General features: G+C 31.1%; 3 protein-coding genes across 12 annotated transcripts in view; 1 reads left to right on the top strand and 2 right to left on the bottom strand.

Annotated features, from left to right (window-relative positions):
- Positions 1-991: 991 nt before the first annotated feature.
- On the bottom strand, positions 992-3,872 carry LOC134258997 (uncharacterized). Its single transcript, XM_062741583.1, has 4 exons — positions 3,717-3,872; positions 3,243-3,531; positions 2,787-2,969; positions 992-2,116 (listed from the first exon to the last, which is right to left on the bottom strand). The coding sequence occupies exons 2-4, from the start codon at positions 3,412-3,414 to the stop codon at positions 1,107-1,109; spliced, it is 1,365 nt and encodes a 454-aa protein (XP_062597567.1). The 5' UTR covers positions 3,415-3,531; positions 3,717-3,872; the 3' UTR covers positions 992-1,106.
- Positions 3,873-6,218: 2,346 nt separating this feature from the next.
- LOC134259004 (transcription factor Jun-like) lies at positions 6,219-7,703 on the bottom strand. The gene has a single exon (XM_062741597.1). The coding sequence runs from the start codon at positions 7,517-7,519 to the stop codon at positions 6,635-6,637; it is 885 nt and encodes a 294-aa protein (XP_062597581.1). The 5' UTR covers positions 7,520-7,703; the 3' UTR covers positions 6,219-6,634.
- A 151-nt stretch (positions 7,704-7,854) lies between these two features.
- LOC134259002 (mutS protein homolog 5-like) overlaps positions 7,855-21,142 on the top strand; it is a 30,796-nt gene continuing 17,508 nt past the window's right edge. Inside the window, exons 1-6 of one of the 10 annotated variants that reach the window (XM_062741591.1) lie at positions 7,855-7,998; positions 8,642-8,654; positions 10,698-10,898; positions 18,709-18,832; positions 19,037-19,117; positions 19,573-19,680. In XM_062741591.1, coding sequence (XP_062597575.1) covers positions 10,749-10,898; positions 18,709-18,832; positions 19,037-19,117; positions 19,573-19,680 — 463 coding nt within the window. In that variant the 5' untranslated portion in view covers positions 7,855-7,998; positions 8,642-8,654; positions 10,698-10,748. Of the gene's footprint in view, positions 8,049-8,089; positions 8,264-8,299; positions 8,319-8,641; positions 8,655-10,697; positions 10,899-18,708; positions 18,833-19,036; positions 19,118-19,572; positions 19,681-21,142 lie in introns of those variants that run through there. The other 9 variants (XM_062741592.1, XM_062741589.1, XM_062741593.1 and 6 more) reach the window with 9 other exon arrangements.

The raw sequence follows: 21,142 nt of genomic DNA, 5'->3' as shown, positions 1-21,142 counted from the left end.
CAACATTTTCCTCGCCTTTTATAATATACACTGTATGTTGCAATATTGAACTGTGGTCATTTTAACTGAACAAAACACTTTTTTTGAGTGCTGATTATCATTTATATATCTTCATTCACTTTCTACACATTTTTTGTGTTGTTACAAAGTTGTTACTGTTTTTAATCAAACTGTGGTAAGTTTCCAGCAAAATTTTAGTCGTGTTGTTTTTCGTCGAATTTTGATGTAGTGAATTTTTTTCTCAGAGTTGTTTGAGTAGTCAAAGATCTTTATTTGGGTCCTCATAGCATTATATGATGTGTTGTAGTGTGCGTTGACAGAATTTTAAATAAATAAAAAATTTATATTGTTGACAAAATCCCTGAGTTTTAGTTATATCCTGTTACAAAAATCTACGAACAACATACTGTAAATGTATTAAATTTGGTGTACAATATTTGGTGGGAATTGATTTTTGAACAAGTTAATGTATATTTGATTTGGCACATTTAATTTCTTAATGTTCTCATTTATGAGTATATGTGCAAGACATTTAGCGTTGTAATTGAATTAGCGGAATTTAGATACAGGTATTTTTGGCAGCATTGATCCTCTTAACTGATTTCCTTGGATTTCATTGTATAATTTGCACACATTAATGGCATGTTTTATAAAATGGATAAATAGCCTAGCAAAAAGAATAGAATTTCAGAGACAGTAGACGTTACCATTATGCACAATGAGAAGTCCGCTAAAGGTTCTAAAAAGAATACACAGCCAAATGTAATATGTTTACAGGAATCTCTACTAGATCAAAAGTTATTAAGTGATAATAATTGACTTGTTTAATTTTAGCTCCATCCTCAAGCAAGTCATACAATTTCAAGTGTAGAAAATAATCTTTTCACAAATAGACATAATAAAGACGGAAAGTTTACAGCATTGAATAATAGGTTAAAACATGAAAAAAAAATCAAAAATAATATCTTTGTAAGACTTTGAACTCGGCAGCAGGCCTCAGTGATAAAAGTGTTGCATTAATCATATATCACGGTTATCCTTCAAAGATTCGATAATAATGGAGGTGTTGCAATGATCTACAATTCACCTCTCCAATGTTTTTAATACTATGGATTGAAAGGAAGGGAATATAAATAGTCCTTAAGCAGATGTGGTAATGGAAGCTTCATGATTTTAGAAGGGTCCACTACACTCAGAATAGTGTATTTGCACATACACTGAAGATTTAACACTTTTGGTAGCTGAAGTATTCGAATTTTTCTGTCCCAGCATGCAATGGCTACCTGTTCTCCTGTAGCAGTGATGGACAGGCATGTCACATTGGGTACAATGGACCCTAAATTAGCGGAAACGTCCATAAAATCTGGACAAGTCACACTCAGATTAATCTCAAACAATGAACAAAGTTCATCAGCATCAATGACTTTGATTCTTAAGTTAAAGAGGGAGGTCACAATACAGTTAGCATCATATGAGTACTTGAGACAGTCCACAAAACTTCCAAGATTGTCTGAGCAGCCAAGCTTCTTTTTTTCATGGGTATTGATCCTGTACAAAATCATGTCATTGGCAGCAACAGCCATGACACAGTGCTGGGATCTTGGGTCAAAGTCAAAAGTAGATGGACCACAGAGTTCAAGGTCAGAGATCACATCTTCAAACACGCTGCAGACCCCCTGGAGTTTCCTCCAATCAATTACAGTTAACTGCCCCCTAGAAAATCCTACAGCAACATGTCGGCTGTCAGGAGACCACTTTATGTCTATTCTCTCGGTCACTAACAGAGGTGGAGGCTTAATAGTGGGGTATAGGTCATCAATTTTTATTACAGCTTCAGTATGCAAATAGCTGCACGATCCAAACACAAAAAATGTATAGCAGCTTGCAGAGGTTTTTGCAAGGATTGCATGAAAACTCCCATTTGGTGAAGTGGCATAGTCTTTGTACTGGGTGAGAGAAGGGTCATGGGCCCTTGTTATGATTGGGTTCATTGTTTTGTAAATGACAAAATGTTCACTGATGCTGGATGAGGATAAACATGTGAATTTGACTCCATCAGGATTTATTTGGAATTTTGGAAATCCTTCACATGTTGCTTGAGGGACTGTGCCACATTCTACAAAAAATAAAAACTTTATATTGATAAACCATGTATACTCATGAAGATTATCAGGATCTATGAGCTTTTGAGGTGAAGAAATAATATGGTATGTGCACTTATTAGAGCGGGGTTCACATTTTAGCAGCTTTGGTGCAGTTCATGAATACTGTGAAAATTCATTGATACATGCAATATACGCAGACAACCATATGCAGCTCTAATTCATGATTGTTGTGCAAACAACTTCAAAACAATTAAGTGACTGATATATGGCTATATATATGGCATGGATGTTGCATATTTGTAGCTCTAATATAAAAGAATCTTTCTTATATGGTCTTCAAAATTTCATATCAAAATGTTGTAAATTGGTATTAATTTTGAGTGATTTTTCCATACCATTAAGCACGGCGCATTGCATTAAAAAAATATGTGATTGAACTTTCTTTTTCTCAACATTTTCCCTTGTATGTATAGTTTGAGTTACCTTTTTATCAAAACACCATTTCTTGTACAAAATCTATAAACAAGTATATATCTTTTTTTTTTGCTAAAACCAAAAACTACTTATGACATATAGTGTGATATTGAAATTTCTTTACAGTTAAAGTTAACTTTTCTTCTATAATCTTCTTCCCGCACCTTCAAGATTATTTCAATTTGCTATTTGTGGGCGAATACTAACCTATTTTACCATATTTTATTATGCACATTTTGGCATATGTTGCCGATATCTCGAGCATTACACATTTTTTGTGGTGCCATACTGTTCCATGCAAAATTTGGAATGGTGATGATGTTGAGAAAAGAATGTTGTCATTGTTTGGGAAAAACTGGCAAAATGTCCACCAAGCATCAATAGCTGGATCTGCATATATAGATTTATCATTAATTTTAGTGAAATTAATTTTACTTACTTGCACCTTCAAGATTATATTGTATTACCCAAATACAACACACATCAGGAATTAGAATAGAATAAGTACCTGTAATTTGCATATATAGATTTATCATTAATTTTATTAATAGCTCTACAATAATAGAAATTTTCTGCATTTTATTGTCTTTTAGAAATAATAGTTTGAAAAAATATAGTTTAATTAATATCTAGCAGATTTCAATGAACATTACAAAAAATTACTTTGCACAGAGTAAGTGGGAAGAATGCGCAGTGTTTGTATTAGCTCGCCTGGTCCCTTGACTTTGTGCATGGGGAACTTTTTGTAGGTTATAGAGGGGTAACACTTCACCACGTCGGGACAGGTGTATCCTTTGGCCTTGTATCCCTTGGATGTTGTGTACGTAATCCCCATGGTAACTTGTTTGTGTTCAGAATTTCTTTTTTCTTCTTTTTAAATATATATTTTACATTGTCAGTGCACACTGAAAACCTCCTCTGGAGATTGTCTCCGAACACTGGGTTCTTTTACCTGCAAAAAAAAATTGCGAAACGTTAAACCATACTGACAACTGTCAGCATGGAGCCTGCCAACTTAATATTTTATGAGTCACAGAGTGGAGATTATTCTTAACACTAATTTAGTTTAAAATATTGATCTAGTGTAGATATGTAGATATCTTGTTTATATACACATTTACTATTTTGTTACATTACCTTTGCAACCAACCTCTATCTTTGAATAGTTTTGCACTTTTGTAAACAAAACATTACATGGGAGATTACTCTGATCACAATCGATTGCGCAATGGATTTTTTGGAACGGATTTTAGAGTAATTCCCCTTTCTCCATAATCAACACGTTACCTTGTATTGAAAAGAAGGGGGGATACACATTTCGTCAAATAAAAAGACAAAAAACATGAATAATAACTAGACAGCTAGAAAAGTTTATTTTGAATTTTAAAATTCAAAATAAACTTCTTTTGCTTTCTAGTTCGATAAATTAATATCAATTTTTAAATTACATTTTCTGCAACATACATAAACTTCTTTTGCTTTCTAGTTCTATAAATCAATATTAATTTCAGATTAAAACTTTCTGCAACATACATACCTGATAATTACCCTACCCATCCCCAGTAATTATAAGTGCTCATTTTTTCTACAAATTTATTTGATTTATTAAATATATATATTTTTTTAATGTCAAGAACTATTTAAAGAATAAACTATTAATCAAGTTGTTAACAGGACAGTAAAAATATACACTGTATTACGTTTCCCATGCAGAGAGAGAGAGAGAGAGCATGTAATAGATATTTCGCACAATTTTAATCTACAAAGTGGACGATTCGCATAATTGACTTTCATTTACATAACACTCATGTACATGTACATCATTACATATACATAGTTAGCAAAGAACAAAAATTATGCGACAATCGAGTTGAGATTATGTAACTAAGTGTTGTTGAAAGGCTACTTAACGGTGAAAAATAACAGCAAATCAAAATAATCAATTTGTTCATCTTGACAGATCGATGTAATACGTGCACAACTGAGTAGTGATAACATCGGAGATTACACTTTACATTCGCTGGATACGCATGTTAATGAATTGTCGGTCTCTTTGAAAAATTGTCGGGGTTTACTGAGTGCACATCTTTTCCAGAAAAAAAAAATGAAAGTTGCGTCCTGAAAAAATGGGAGAATACGTATTAAGCGTTATTCTAACTGATTTTTTTTTTTTTTTTACCTTTCTCTTATATTTATTTTAATTGTTTCTCATAGTATTTTAAATGGTCATTAATTTACTACATGATCAAATAATATTAAAATACCTTTTAAAAAGTTCTTCTTCTCAATTATTCATTATTTTAGCTAAAATTTAATTTGTGAAATAGCTTATTACAACTTTCATAAAAACTTTATGATAGATATGCAAAGTAAGAAAAGAGTGAAAGATGGTCCCTGTATGTCCTCCCTTAGGACTATTCTAACTCATCCTTTGAAATAAATCACTTTGCTTTATTTCATCTTTATGCAAATCTTGAACTTCATTGTATAAATTAAATTTTATTGATTTATGATATACCATTTTTAAAGATTTGATATTTTCCAACAAAAAATCTTACTTTTCTTTTAGAAAATAAAACACTGCACTGATCGTCTACAATTACAAATTGATGCTTTAAACTGTGTTTCAAGCAAAAGCATAAGCTCATCATTAAAATTTTGTGAAACGGAAAGTTTCTTACAAAGAAAAAGTTATATTCAAAGACATACGGAATAGTTTTTTTTTAATGCATGTGTCATTTTCTTATTCCCTGTTTTAGTTCCCATTAATTGAAGGACCATTTGCAATTTTAGTCAATAAAGCAAGGTATGTTGTATGCCTCCTCATAATAACATTGTGATGAAATACATACTAAAACTCCGTTAATTTATCTTTAAAAAGAAATCAGACTGAAGGATATTCATCACTTGATATCGTTCAAAACACCTGGTAATGTATCCTCTACAAAAGGGATTTTTCAATTAAAATTTGTATATGACAATTTTGTCATATACAAATTTTAATTGAAAAATTATAAAATATGTATAAGACAATTTTAACTCTACAAATTTTTGTAGATGAAAATTTTGTCACATACAAATTTTAATTAAAAATTCAAATTTTTGTAGAGGACAAATGTATGCTGCTTTAATATAGGAACATCTGATGGTACTCTAATTTAAAATACATCTTTGAAAATTATTAATTGGAAAGTACACTGTATAGTACATTTACATTTATGTTGGGCACAACCAATTTATCCTCATTTTCTTCTTATTGATGCCTTCAAATGCAGCAAGTTAAAATCCTTCATCTACTTACGAGTATGAAATCAAATAAAATATGTCTTGGGACACCTCTGACATCTCTTTCGCTTATCCTAAACTAATGCATTTGATCTCCCAACTAATAATGGACTACTGATATTCATTATGAGGTAGAATACATTTTAGTCAGGCTGATATAACCAATTTTTCATAAAGCGTGTTCTATATGACCCTATATTATTTTATGTTTTGCGGTAAATTTGGTAAGAACATTTTTGTCCTGTTCTAAAGTAAAAACATGACTTTGTAATTTTCAATTCCCCCGGTTATATCCTGAATTTAATCCAATGAACTTATGCACTGCATCACTGTTAAATCAATAAACAAAAGAGATTATACTATAAAAAATAATTTAATCAGTATCAAATGTAAAAAAGATATAACATAAAAAGCAATATCATGTCAATAATAATATAATGTGGATGGATTTACAAATGAATCATGCAGAATTCTGCAGAGTTGATCTTAGAAAAACATAGAAATTCATAACAAATGATGAAATTGTGAATTATTTGATTCCCTCGTATTCTCAAGGTTTTCTGTGTTCCATAACATAATGACATACAACACAACAAAGAAAATCTTAAAATACAGAGAATGAAACAAAAAGTTAATTTTCCACAAAATTTTAGTATAGAAACTGAATGTCATGAACATTTCATCCACCATCAGAATAATATTGGCACTCTGAGAATTGGGCATAACAAAAAGGAACACAATATAGGCACTTCTTTGGGACTTCAAGTTTATCAAAGCTGCAGAGATGAAGAGATCATGATTGAGCATCCACTGTTCACATGCTCAATGATCTGTCGTTTGAGTTTGCACACTTGGTCTCTGAGGGTAGTGGCAGAAGTTGCCAATTGGTTATTTTGTCCTTTCAATTCAGCCACACGTTCCTCAAGTCTTGCAATGCGTTCCAATTTTCGGGTTCGACACTTTCTGGCTGCCACCCTATTTCTGGCTCTTTTTCGTTCCAGTTTGATTTTTTCCTGATTGTCCATGTTAATAGGAGACAGGGGTGGGGAACCGACACATGGGACAGTCTGTGGTTCCTCTTTGATGTCATCAATTCGAGAGTTCATTTGAGAAAAGTTTGTGGCAATACGAGGAATATTTGCGGCTCCCACTGCCAACCCCCCTGGAAGAGAAGTTGTGGAGGTCAGAGAGATGATGCCCTCATTATTGGAATAAGAATCCTGGGAGTCGTCTTCACTTTCAGAATCCTCCACCTTGACACTGTTTCGAGTTGATGACTGTGAGGGTAATGACTGGGTCCCTGAGGTTGGTGGGGGTTTTATTTGATGGAGCTCTGCCAGTGCCTCAACGAATCCCCGTGCGTACTGTTCCTGCTCTTCAGTGACATGTCTGGGAAATATGAACTGTGTTGGTGTTGGCGTGGTCGTGACCAGTCCATTTGCTTGGATGATCATTTTCTCCAATTCTGGTGATGCCAATTTTAACATGTTCAAGTCAGGAGAAGCAAGTAAGTTTGTTACCTTTTGCTGTTTCGTTTTTGTTGATCCTGAGTTGAAATCTAATGTCATCTTTCGTTTTAACTGATTCACTTGATTGTTTTCAAGTTTTAAACCATGTCCATCATCATGGTAAAATGTGCGGTCGATCGCTTCCATCGTTTTCGCCAGTTTGCTTGAATAAAATGCTCACAAAATTTTGGAAAATTGAAGTTCTGTTTGTAAACACTGATTTACTGATTCACTGTTGATGACAAGCTTTTCTAAAATGCCGGTTGAGAAAACTCGTTCAAAACTTTATGAGTCACCCTTTGCGCTGTGAATTGAGAAGTGTTAGTAGTTATACGTTTTCCCCACTATTTATACGAAAATGAGTCAGATTCTAAATTTAGAATGACATCATCTTTTCCATCGATTTCATTGGTCAAATATGACATCAGCATTACCACTTCCGTCCAAGCAGAACTCCTCCAATCTTATCATTAGTAGACACGCAGTAATGGAATAGTCTTGGTAAATCTTTGAGGAGTACCGATATTTCACCGTGTCTTTCATTGGTTTATACATGTCACATGATTGCCGAGGGGCGCTTCGGGACTTTCAGCCATATAGAGGTTAATGTGACGTCTGATATCTACGTAAGGTCAATACCTTAAACAGTTTAACAAACCACGCCTCCACATACAGAGTATATTTTGATTTACTTAGACTATCTTTATTCTGAAACTAATGTAGCATTACTATCGCACTAGGTATATTGTAACCAGGCATACGGGAGAAATTTAGTTTTCTTTGTTTTTGGTTTTTGCGCCTTTTAGCACGAGACTTTACAGATCACATGACGTGAAATGCGTGGTAGGGAAATTCCGATCGCCGATGAGTCATTCTCTATTTAGGTACAAGGTGTGTATTGTTGGCAATACACAAAGATAGGAATGGGACAAACAGAATGGGCTTGGTGTGTCAATCATAAATATCTTGAACGAAAAACTTTTTTTTTCAACAACTCAAATCCACTTCTCCGAATTTCCCCTCTTCTCAATTTTTCAAATATGAAAATATTATATTATTTAGTAGGTCCCTAGTTGATATTATTGTAACATTAATTTATAAAATTTATCAAAGTAACTATGTATATCTTTTACTTAGGCTAGTGCATGAGGCTAGTACAGTAAGTCCAACAATTATATAACTCATTGATTTATTTACCATTGAAAGGGATTTCCATGCATGACCATATATTCCATTTTTATAAAATGACTCATTCTTTTATCATAGAAGTAGGTCAAACCAGGTGAGTGATTTCAAAACAAAGGCATGAATATTCATAAAATACGAGCTGCTCGATAGTATTGGATTGTGTGTGTGGCATGATGTTTATAACTTAGGTAGGCTAGATGGATATTCCAAATGTATTGGTTTCAAAATAGAACTTGAATCATTTCTAAAAATAAAACAATGTTTTGTAAACAGAAAATGTAATATATTGTATAACTTTACATATATATTTTCAAATAAATGAGCAATCAAAAGCCTGTGTTCACAAAATATGAGAAAATTAATTAATACAGACTACTTTCATAATATATATTTCTACATACATGAAACAATTTGCTAAAAGTGTATTTTAAAGTTGGAGTGCATTCTCATAGATATTTTAAACAGTCTAGAAACTTTTCCTAAATTAATCAGTGTTGATATGTATTCATGACCTGTGCATGATGAAAGATGATTGATTTACTTGACTGAATTCAGTATTTAATTAATAATGTAGGCAGGTGTTTATTTTTATACAGTACTCTATGATGTATCATGTACACTAAGTGTAAAATCTCTCCACCACAACATGACCCTAAGGCACATAGCCTGTCAATAAGCTTATTGACACTGATAGAATCCCAATCAATTTTACTTATTACTCAGTCTATAATACTTCTGATCAGAATTTTAAAAATTCCACCAGATTCACAAATAAGTGCAGATTTTTATCTGTCTGCAACAGAAATTTTTGTAGATGGTATTAATGTACTAAAAATGTACAATGTACTATAAGTGTACCTTTCATATTGATAATAAATTTTAATAATGAAATCAGCAAATTTTGAAATTTAAAAAATGTAGAGGATTTAGATCCAATTTAAAGACTATAAAAATTGAACTTTAAAATTTATATATATTCTGTATGTTATAAATATAATACATGTAGCTTAATAAACTAATTATAATAGGTGAAGTATTAAATAAAACAATTATAAAGTTTTATTGTTATGATAAGCAGACTTAATTATTGCATATTTTGGACTTAAGAAGTCACTATGTAATCATAAATGTGACATTCTTCTATATTTTATACTTAAAAAATATGCATATAGATATTCTTTGCACATACATTGTAATTACTATTTATAAAGTTTATTTTTAAATGCTCAAGAAATTTATTTGAACAAAGAACTATATGCGGTATATTGCATATACTTGCCCCCACAAAAGTCAAATCTTGAAAACTTCCTGAAATGTGCTGAATTCAATAAATTGTATGAGAAATATAAGTTAGCAGAACATATTATAGTTTCAAGGCAGTTTATTCACAATTTTTGTTTTTATGACGTCACAAACTAGTCCGATTTTATATCCTTTTTCAGAAAGAGGACAAAATGGACAAAATTTCAACAATTTTAGCTTTAAAATTTATAGAGCGCAAGTTTGTTCAGGAACAATATTTACATATTTCATTGATATTATCACTTCTACACAGAATATCAAAATATTGATCCTGAACACACATGCGCTTATATTGTACATTTTTCTGTAGAATTCATAAAAAACTGAAATTTACGTCATGTTTGTGACGTCATTACGTACATATGACGTCATTACTTTTGAAAATATTCAGTGCTTTGAAGTCAGCATATAATCCCCTGTTTAAGAACTTAATTAAATATACTTCCATCAAAGTTTGATTTGGGGGGCAAATATTGGTTATTACCGAATAAAGTTCTTTTGTGGATGTCTTACTACTGGTCTCCTTGTTAACTAGTCATTAGATGACTGCTTATATAAAACAAAGAAGATACACTGGGGAAATTCTGAACTATCTCCTGTATTATAGTCATACTGTAGCAGATTACCAGTCAATCAATGCAAAGTGATTAAAAAAAAAAAAGAATTACATTTTAATATTGAAATTAAATAAAATTCACAGGCAAATCATTTTATATACAAATCCAAGTGCATTTCCAATCACATGACCCAGTGTATGCTTCCTTGAATTCATTATATGTATTAGTATGTGTGACTTCTAATTTCATGATTTACCTATATATTTTATTTTTTTTAGGTAGATTGCAGCATTTCATGACACCTACTTTGACATCCAGCATTTGTAATTATGAACTCCACTTCAGTAGCTGAAACCTCCACATTTTCCACCAGTAACCAACATGAATCCACAGAAACAGAGATGGAAAGTGATGAAATAGATGGTACATCTATCAATGAAGTCCGTCGAGTGATCCAAGATGATACAGTTAATGAACAGGTAGATTTAGTTATAAAATTAATTAAGTTTCACTGTTTGTGATTTAAGTGGAACACAATACTGTGCAATTTTAAATTAACAATGGTTGACAAATTAAACAATACAGTGGAAAAACAGCATAATATACATGTATGGTGGCATCATAATTTAGACCCTCCAAGAGTCTTGGCAGTTTGCTCACCATATGCATGAAAGTTAGGGGTGAAAGGGGTATCCTTCATGGTTTGATACGTAAAATTTAGTCTCGTTTCGGTTATTATTAATTTGTCATTGAAAATTGAACTTTGGCAATGTAAATATTGTGGTTTATTCATTATACAGTGGTATAAAAAATGTTTTTATTTTCGGAACCCATATATAACCTTAATTTAAGAAACACTCAAAACACCAGTATTCAAAACATATAAAACTTTGCATTGCATGTTTCTAGCAGTCAATCAATGAGAAATAAAAAAAAGTTTGATAATTTGACAACATTCAAAATGATTTTATGTGACTTTTATTTCTAGAACATAGTCCTCTTTCTTTCTCTGCTCTTTATCCCAGGCATTTCTCTCTGAAATAAGGATGGCTGCTTCGACATACTAGTATGTATAGGAATATTTACTACACAAATGTTAGCTATAGTTATTTTGTAACATATATCAACAGATTAAGAGACCATCTTTAATTTTCTACTCTATGACTGAATTTTATTATTTTGTTGAGAAATATTACATTAAGGAATTAATATGTTGATTTTGGTATTAAATTTATTGCATGAAACAGGAACCATATTACATATCCTGAAAAGGCCAGTAAAATTCAGATTGCAGGAAGATGGTAGCATCCTTAATAGTTAGGCTTATTACAACACAGTGCCTTAAGTTGACCACAAATCCGGGATGATATACCAAATATAGCATAGTTCTGTATCTAAAATTAGAGACAAAAGGTCATTTGTTAACATTTGTTAAGAATATCAGGTATTGCGCAGGACACATTGACAATGGTAAGGTCAAGAAGGACATTATCCCAATGTAATAATTTCACTATCTGAGACTGTTTGTTATCTTTAATTTTATGAAAAATAATTTATATATGTAAAAATCCATTTCCACAGCATATATAGTGTACGCCATTAATTTTTTTTGTGTGTGTGTGTATCTTTTAATCATCTAATTGAAATGACTAAAAGACACAAAGTTTTGGGGTACAATATGAAATGATTTACCATGAGAGACAGAGAGGTAAATTGGGGAGGAGGGTTTTCTATCGGATGTACTAAAAAAGCATAATTTCACCCCCTCCAAAGAGAGTGTTGAGCAAGTTAATTCTATATAAACTTGTTCTGGATGCGATACGTTTTCCACATCGGCATTATTCTTTTATTAAAATCCTTTATCTTAAAATCTTGATCATAAGTATTACAATTATTTCCTTCCATGGCTTAAGACTTAACATGTTTTATCACTACATGTATTTTAATTATTTAATTGTTTTGTCTATAGGCACTTGAGATGGGTTTATGGATACATGTATTTTTAATGTTAGTGAATTTATAGAGAAATATTTGGTATGTATACATTTTTTACCAATATTCTTTTTTTTTTATCTCTAGGAGGGGGGGGGGGTTAAATGCTTAGGAAGAAATTTAACTAGTTTTTATGAATTTAGGAAAGAGCCAAGTATGTTAGTTATAGTCAATAGGCCCTGTAAAATTCAAAAAAAATAAAGTTTGTCTCTCCTTGTTTTCTTACTAACATACTTGGCTCTTTTATAAATGCATTGTTGATACCAAGAACTGAAATTGTGATTGTTTATTAATACATGTACATGTTAAAGAATAGTTTTGTATTTACTTTGAAGGGATTTCAATTAAGATTTCTTCTCCTTTTCTTCTTTTCTGAACAAAAGCCAAAGATAAAAATGTGCTTATTTACTAGGTTTATCATATGTTAATAAAGAAAAGGTTTGGTCAGGTAAATGTAAGCAAGCAACTTTTTCTCTTTAGCCTAATATCATATCTTACCTTTTTGATACTTAGTTTAATTAGGAGAATAAAATTTTTATTTGTGAAACCATGGGATTACAGAAATTTACAGAGGTATTTCTTTTACAATGCTTAAAATTTCGGATTCCCAACTGTGAACTGTGGTCTAGTTCTTGAGCACTGTCCATGGAAATTAAGATACCGGTACTCAATGTTGGACTATTTTAAAGTGCATTAGTACTTTGTTTACATTTTGCAAGGAAAGTTAGTTAAGACTTATTGATTGGCAGGAAGTGGCTCATCTAATGTAAAGTACCTTCTTATATGGTTCGCTTCCTGACAACAGCTTATGTCAGGCTTTAGCAGGAAAAGCGGGGAGATTGGGCCTCAAGGATCCAGGATCTCCCCTGATCTGTGTTATCAGAAAATTTAAAACAGATAAAAATGATAGGAAGTCCCCTCTTCTGATTGGGAAGTTAGGGACAGAGCAGGATGCCGGATGGCTTCCTATGTATTTCTTGTTTTTCTTAGGGTCACTTGAAAAATAATATCCAGAAAGGTGGATATTATATAATTTTGTAATGAGATGCTTTGGTAGGGTTAATGTCAGAAATCTGATAATTTACTTGAAATACGCTGACGGAGAAGCAAAACACAAACACCAAAATAATCCTAATAAATACTTTAAAAATTTTACTGTTTTATTTTAAAGTACACATATATATTTTTATGTATGAATTTTTGAAAGTCTTTGTGGACTCTGAAAATCGAAAAATATCAATGTAATTGAATGAAAAATAAATTTTATCCTAACATCATTTCTTATTTTTTTAATTATAACTTTAAAAAAATATTTTTGTTTCAAAGAAAAACTTAGATATCAACATTGAAGAAAATGCCGGAGTTCTTGAAATGATAACTATTTTGTAGTTTTGAAGGAATTAAGTGTCTTTAAAAAAATGCTAATTTGTTTTGGTTTTCATAATTTTAGTTAACCCCAAAAAATGAAAGAAAATCTAGCTGTGCATAATTTAAATAAGAATAAAAGTAAATTGTAGACTTATATTTCCTCCCTTATACAAATTGATTGTCATTGTCTTCTGTCTGGCCCAGGGAGACATGGTTTACTGGTATACTTCATCTGTGTCTCCCGGAGACAGGCCTGCTATTGATGTTAGGAGAGATCATTATCCTTTTTAACAGTTCCCATAATAAGGCTCAAGTTATATGTCAGTCTAAGTGAAGAGGTATTTGACAGTGCTACCAATTATAAACATTACTTATAATGGTTAATGATCGACACTGAAGGTCTGTTATTTTGTATTGTAGTCTGAAGAGAATTTGAAATGTTCTATCAGGTTACGGAAACTTGGGCTATTTTGCGGAAACTGTGCTATCGTGTAATCTGAACAGGAATTTACCTCCAAGTGGAGGAAAGCTAAAACAATGTTAGTGTAGAAATAAATATTCAAAAAATGTCACCCACTGACGGAAATGTACAGTCAAAATAAGAGAAATTTTTTCATGCCCGATCTTCTTTTTGTGGCAGAATGTTTGCAATTGGTTACTGATATAATTGATTAATTGAAATGAAAATTTCAGCACTGCAAGTGTGTATTTCTGAGAAATATTTATTGTCAATGAATAAACAAAATATTTAACACTTTTTAAAAACATAAATTGACTGATCTAGCAGCATTGTGATTTCCTTGGGTCATATGGGATCAACTTTCAGGGAAGAGATTCTCAGATTACTTAATCATATATTTAAAATGTATGATGCTTAAATCTATTCAAGTCTTCTTTTTTACTCCTAACATCTAGTAGATAAAGTGTTAACTTATAGATTACATGGTGAGTAATGAGAAAAAGTCTCTTTTATTTACTTTTTTAATGGTCAAGCCTATTATGCCTATATGTTAAACTTTTTAAATTGCATGTGACTTCACTAAATACATGTTATGGACAACATATCAAAAAAAAATTTTACTACAGCATGTAGATCACTAAATTTTTGTGATCCCTCTATTATTTTTGCAACATAGACATTTACTCTTCATTTATGTCATACAAAATTTCCATGTCTTGTGGATACTGCTCTATATATATATTCTTTTGGAAAACTAATACATGTGTAAGCAAGAATGATATTTTCATGAGCATACGGTCTCACATAATTACGCAAAAATAAAGTTCTTCAAAATAAAATTGATATACAGTAATAACTGCTGGCCTAGCTAGACCACTAAAAAGTTTGCATGGTTTATATAATGAGTTGAAGTTTCTGTTTAACATTTGAATTCACTCTACTTGGGTGAATGCATGGGTTACAAGTCCCAAATGGCATTACTGTAAACACTGGACATTTAACATGTAGACCTTCTGCATTATAAATTAAGCATTCATCTTTTTTCCCCATTTGTGTCATTCCTTACATTGGTTCAGGCTTCATATATCAGACCATTCAGGGTAGGAATTAGTTTAGAAATTGATCAAACTTTTAAAATTTTCATATTTTCTCAGCTTCTAGCATTAAAAACTAATTCTACATGAATAATTATCAAGAATACTTATATTATCATAACTTAAAAAGGTGGGTGTATGTCATGAAAAAGAGATACCCTGCCATTTTTTAACCCCATTGGCCTTTTTTTGTATAAGCAATATATTACTCTAAATGTCTTAAATGTTTACACATCATACAGCAATCACATCATAGGTTAATGAATTGTGGATTCATGTACCGGTAGATAGTACACACAGATATAAGATTATCCATCAACTTGCAATTTTTTTTCTGCAAATGAATGATCATTTTTCTTCTATTTTTGAGTCTGTTTCATCTGGTCAAAATAGCATACAGGGCGATGAAAAGTCATCTTCCTTCATTGACAATTGCTTCTTTCATGTTTAGGACATCATCTGACATATACAATGCAGTTTTGAAATTTATATTCTTACTCCCTGTATAATATGTTAAAGTTTCAGTAATTGAATGATTTTCTGTGTGATTTATGATGTAAAAGTAACTCATTCTGTACACCTCTGAATCAAAGTCTGAAATACCAGTTAAAAACTTATTTGTTTAAGGTAAGTCACTCCTGAAATTTGTTAAATCAAGGATTTTTTGAGAAGTATATTTTGGATAAGTATTCATAAAGTGTAACTCAAAATCGCAAAGAAAATAGGGGGTCAGTGTGCAAATACCAGTTGAAAAATTTCTCTCTTTGGTTATTTGTTTTGATCAGTTAATTTTTCTAAAATAGTTTGAATAATACACAAACTTTTATTGTGTGAAAAAAAAATAGCATATTTGGGGTATTAAAAAACTTAATAGACAATAAAATATTTTCTTGTATCAAACATTTTACGACTTAAGTGTTTATCAGTCACAAGTATCCAGTACTTTGAAATAATGAAAGAAAAAGTTGGGGTCAGTGGTTTAATTATGAAATATTATTCAAAATATGCGAATTTCAGGCGAAAAACGGTATAAATTTTATCTTGACTTTTTGGAAAAGTTTGTTGAGGGAAGGTGTAAAACTTGGTCTAAAAATATAAATTAAGACCTATATTAAATATTTTTAGCAATATCAAAACGGAAAATATTCTCCGAGTAAAATTATGTGAGGCTAAATTTCCATTACATTAAATTTTATAAATGTGCAGATTTGCAGAATTATCTGCTAAATATCCTTCCACCAAAAGAAATAGTCCCTCATATCTTGCTTCTTTGTAGAATTTTGAGCAGTTTTTTCATTGAATGTTAAAAAATTTACATTGTTGAATTTAAATATGTTATAAAAATTGAATTTTAATAAGTAGTTTTGAAGTAAAAGCTCTTTTCTAAAAACCTGACGAGTGGCTTACCTTAAGTTAATTTTTCTTTTAAATACACAAACTTTATTGAAAAAAAAAGTTGTTTTGGACAAATCACAGGAGTTCGCGTACCTATCAATTTTGCCGAAATTTTTGGTAAATAAAAAAGATACGTAATACCTATATACGTATTATGTATTTCTTTATTTAATGAAAATTTCGGTATAATTGATAGGTACGCAAACTCCTGTAGACAAATAAACATGACACTTAAGAAACTGCTTATATGGTTGGGCCCCTGATTTTTATATTTATAAGACATAAATGAACAAATACAGCAATTAAAAAATAAATTCCCACTTTGGACACTATTCTTCAATTTAATGTTTGATTTCAATCAAAACCACTGTAAAACCATTGTTAAACAAATCAGATGTCATAGTGAAAGTTACTTTTAATTTTATTAAAAAAGAAAATTTCTTCAGTCATAAGTTCTTAATAGGCTTATCTTGTGTTGCAGTACTTAACTTGAGGTTAAATGTGAATTCATGATCTGAAAAACAGCTTAGCTAGGTTGTTTGATTGAAGTCACAAGAGCTGTACTTATAGTAAGGTATTTCGTGCTGTTATATCATACAAGGGGAACATATCTGACTGGTTTTATATGTCTATAAGTAAATGTGCTAGCTGGTTCAAGTGTTCAGTTATGGAAGTGTCTTTATCCTTGAATAAAGCATCAATGTTAAACACATTTTTTACTGACTTTTTTTAGCTAATGCCACTTATAAAAAGTATGCTTACTTAGTAATTTTTTGTTTGCCTAAATTTATACACATGGATAAGGGAATCTTTTTAGCTCTACTGAGTTGAAGGAAAAAATCTTTAAAACTTTTTTCTCAAGAACAACTGAGCCAGAAAAACTGAAACTTTTAATCTTATGGCTAGTGTAGATTTAAAATTGCACAGGCCATGGCCCCTGGAGGTAGGGGAATCCAAGTTTTACATTTAAATATAGGAAGAATCTTGAAAAATCTTCTTCTCAAGAACCACTAAACCAGAAAAGCTGAAACTTTTGTGGAAGCATCCTTGGGTAGTGTATATTTAAATTATGATCCCCCAGAGTTAGGATGGGATCACAATAGGTTTAACAAGGGCAGAAACTGGTAAAGAACTGCATGGCCAAAGCTACTCAGGTGAGTGATGTGGCCCATCGGCCTCTTGTTTCTTTTTAATAAAAGAAGAATTTTATTCTAGAAAAACTCATTATCGCAAACTTTATGGAACGGAGACAACAAAACTTGAAGGTATCTGAACATTTGAGATATTGAGTGTATAATTAAAGAAAAAGTGGGTCCTCCAGATCACTTTGACATCTCCATGGTATTGAAGAATTGAGATTTTGATGTTAAAAGATGCCAAGGGTCAGCTGTACCCACCTGAAGGATACTGACTCTGACATAGTTTGTGGTTTATGTGACATCTTTATATTACACAGTAGTGTAGTAATTCGTCATAAAAACCCTTTATCCACTTAAGAATAATACATCATAACTTATATAAGAAATAATAGCCCACTTTCTTCAATACGCATGTATTACATAAAATTGTTTCTAGGTCTGTATTGGGGATGATTGACAATGGGGTTTTTGTGGTTTGAGGGTTTCTTTTAAAACAATTCTGCCAAATATACTGTAATACGTGACAGATGCAAAAAATAGTATTTTTTTATTTCATATTTTTTAACTAGCTGTACTGTAATGATAAATATATCTTCAAGTTATTTATATCACCACTATAAATGATAAGTATGTGTGGAATTTGAGATTGGCAACGAACTTCATAAAACTTATATAGAGTTCAAGACATTTTGAGTAGCAAGAAGCAATTGTATTAATTATGTTTATAATAGTACTAATAAATTATGCCATTTATTGAATTTTTGAAAAACAATATATGTGTATGTAATATTTTTTCATTAGAATAATTTTTAACCAATGTTTAATTTTTCTTGTATTTCAGATATACATGTCCATTCTCTGGCATGGTGGAAGACTTGGGATGGCTTACTATGACACAGAAACCACACAGATCTGTATGCTGTTAGATGTGGTAGAGTCTGATGAATTCATCTTTCTGAAGAGAAGTATGATAGTCAATAAATTAAATGTAAACCAGCCAATTGCCCCCTTCCCTCCCACAACTAATGCACATACACTCCCCAAACTGTTTCTGTTAAATTTAAGCTATATATACATATTAATTAATTGTTACAATATTGAAGATAACAATACAAACAAACAAACAAAATCACTAAAGATGCTATGTTTATTTATTTTTTTTTTTGCAGTTTTGGCACAGTACCATCCTTCTTGTATAGTGCTGAGTTCCAAGCAAGATGACAGACTTGTACAGACGCTCAAGACTTTGGGTAACAGAAACAATATGAATTTGTAAATAACTTCACAAATCATTACTCCTATTGAAGGTAACGACAAACAAATTATACCAGGGTCAAAAAATCATTACATGTAATTAAATTGTTATGTGTTTTTGCATTTTGAAAAAATCCCTTGAGTTCACTGCTCAATGGACCTGAGTGCCAAGATTAGGTATAAATAAGCAGCCCTCCACCAGCAACTGTTGACATCTCTGTATGAGTAAAAAATTCTTGAGAAGGATGTTAAACAACAAACAAACATACAAAGCTATTTACCATAGTACACATTGTTAAGAATTGCTACAATGGTATCTTCTAGGGGATGTGTATTGTTTCAGCAATATTCTCAGAATGCCTGTTACTTTATTCCTTGAATAACATTTAAGACACTATAATTTACCTACTATATATTGATTTTAATGTATGTTTATCAATTATTTCAACAGTTTCCACCAGGAATGACACAGCACATGCCTCTGTTGTAGCTGACTTTTCTACATCCTTTTCTGTAGAAGACTCAAATATTCTCCAGTTTCTTCCAAGTATAGACTTCAGTAAGACTTTTTATTTCCTTATAATGTCACCATTATGTAAAGCACCAAACTAGAAAAAAAAATGTGACCAGTCAGAATGGTATAAACTTGCTGTCTCTCCAGACTGAACAAGAATTGGTTGTTAAATTTACTACAAAGTCATATATACCTGAAAATTTACAGTGGTGTTATTTCTAGTTTTGTCAAAAATCTATATACACGTTGCATTACACAGGAAGTCTGTGTTTGGAAATATAACATTACGTGTTTCGTTCAAATTTGAGTGAAACTACTTGAAATAATTGAAATATTTCAATATAAAATTTATTTATAAATACTTTCAGCGATATCTAATGAAGAAAAAAATTATAAAGAAATATCGTTTTTATATATATATATTTTTTTTAATGACAAATTAAAGAAAAGAACACAGAGTAAAACTACAAAGTAAACATATCTATTTTTAATTAAATTTGTGTAAATATCAAAATAAAATATTCCATTCATAGGTAGGCATATCCGTCATGTAAACATGTACATGTACCGTAACGCGATAAAATATTGCCAACGTTCTGATCAACAATAGTGTCGAACAATATTAACCATTTCCGGGTGTTCAAAAAAAATTTTTATTGTTTGCAAGATTTCTTTTCTACTTTTAAGAATTGATCTTTGGCTGTATATATTCACTTTTTAATTTCGAATATTGGGTATTGACAATGTTTTCTGACAAAAAGTTATAATCTCTAAACTCCTAGCTGTTTCTTAAATTTCAGAACTTGACAACGGAACATGGTATAGATTGTATTCATATATACGTAGATAAAACATATATATTGTGTATCCGTTTAATCCGTGTGTTTATGCAATTATTTTTCAATCATATTCCAATTTTAATCGACAAATAGCGTTTCAGTGCACGGACTGCTCTAAATTCTACAGCAGATTCTTGGACGACATATCGCATAAAATACAATATAGCCGTTGGGATATTTTTTGAAGCCATGTTTTAATTATCTACTCTCAATTGTTTTTAAAATAAAATTTTACCAAGATTTTTATTTCCCCCGTGTATACAAGGCGGCTATATGAAAGTGTTTGACGCGTGACCAAATCGTTTTCAAAGGACACAAACTCAGACTATCAAAAAGCTGGCCTGTCAATCAAATCAGTAGCTATTGTTTTTTTAATGATTGACAGGCGGTAAATTATTGATCTTGAATCAGGTAAATTTTGGGGGCGTTAACATAAAATTGGGTGTTTAACAGTAATTATTTCTTTATTGAGGTTGTGTACATACACTGTAAAATCATCTAATAAATTTACAAAAGGTAAATCTTGAAGAATTTTTGGCATCTTCATTTAAGATTTTTAATCTTCAGAAATCATGGTATGATAGAGGACATTAAAAACAATTGATAAGAAAAGTTATGAGTTTAATAATTCTATTTATTTTTGATAATTTGATATTTTATAATGAGTT

The sequence above is a fragment of the Saccostrea cucullata genome, unplaced genomic scaffold (genome assembly GCF_032062105.1).
Source record: "Saccostrea cucullata isolate Sc308-1 unplaced genomic scaffold, CSIRO_AGI_Scuc_v1 ctg2193, whole genome shotgun sequence".
In the NCBI taxonomy this organism is placed as follows: Eukaryota; Metazoa; Mollusca; class Bivalvia; order Ostreida; family Ostreidae; genus Saccostrea; species Saccostrea cuccullata.
The sequence above is the reverse complement of the archived record's forward strand: the minus strand, read 5'-3'. Positions and strand labels throughout refer to the sequence as shown.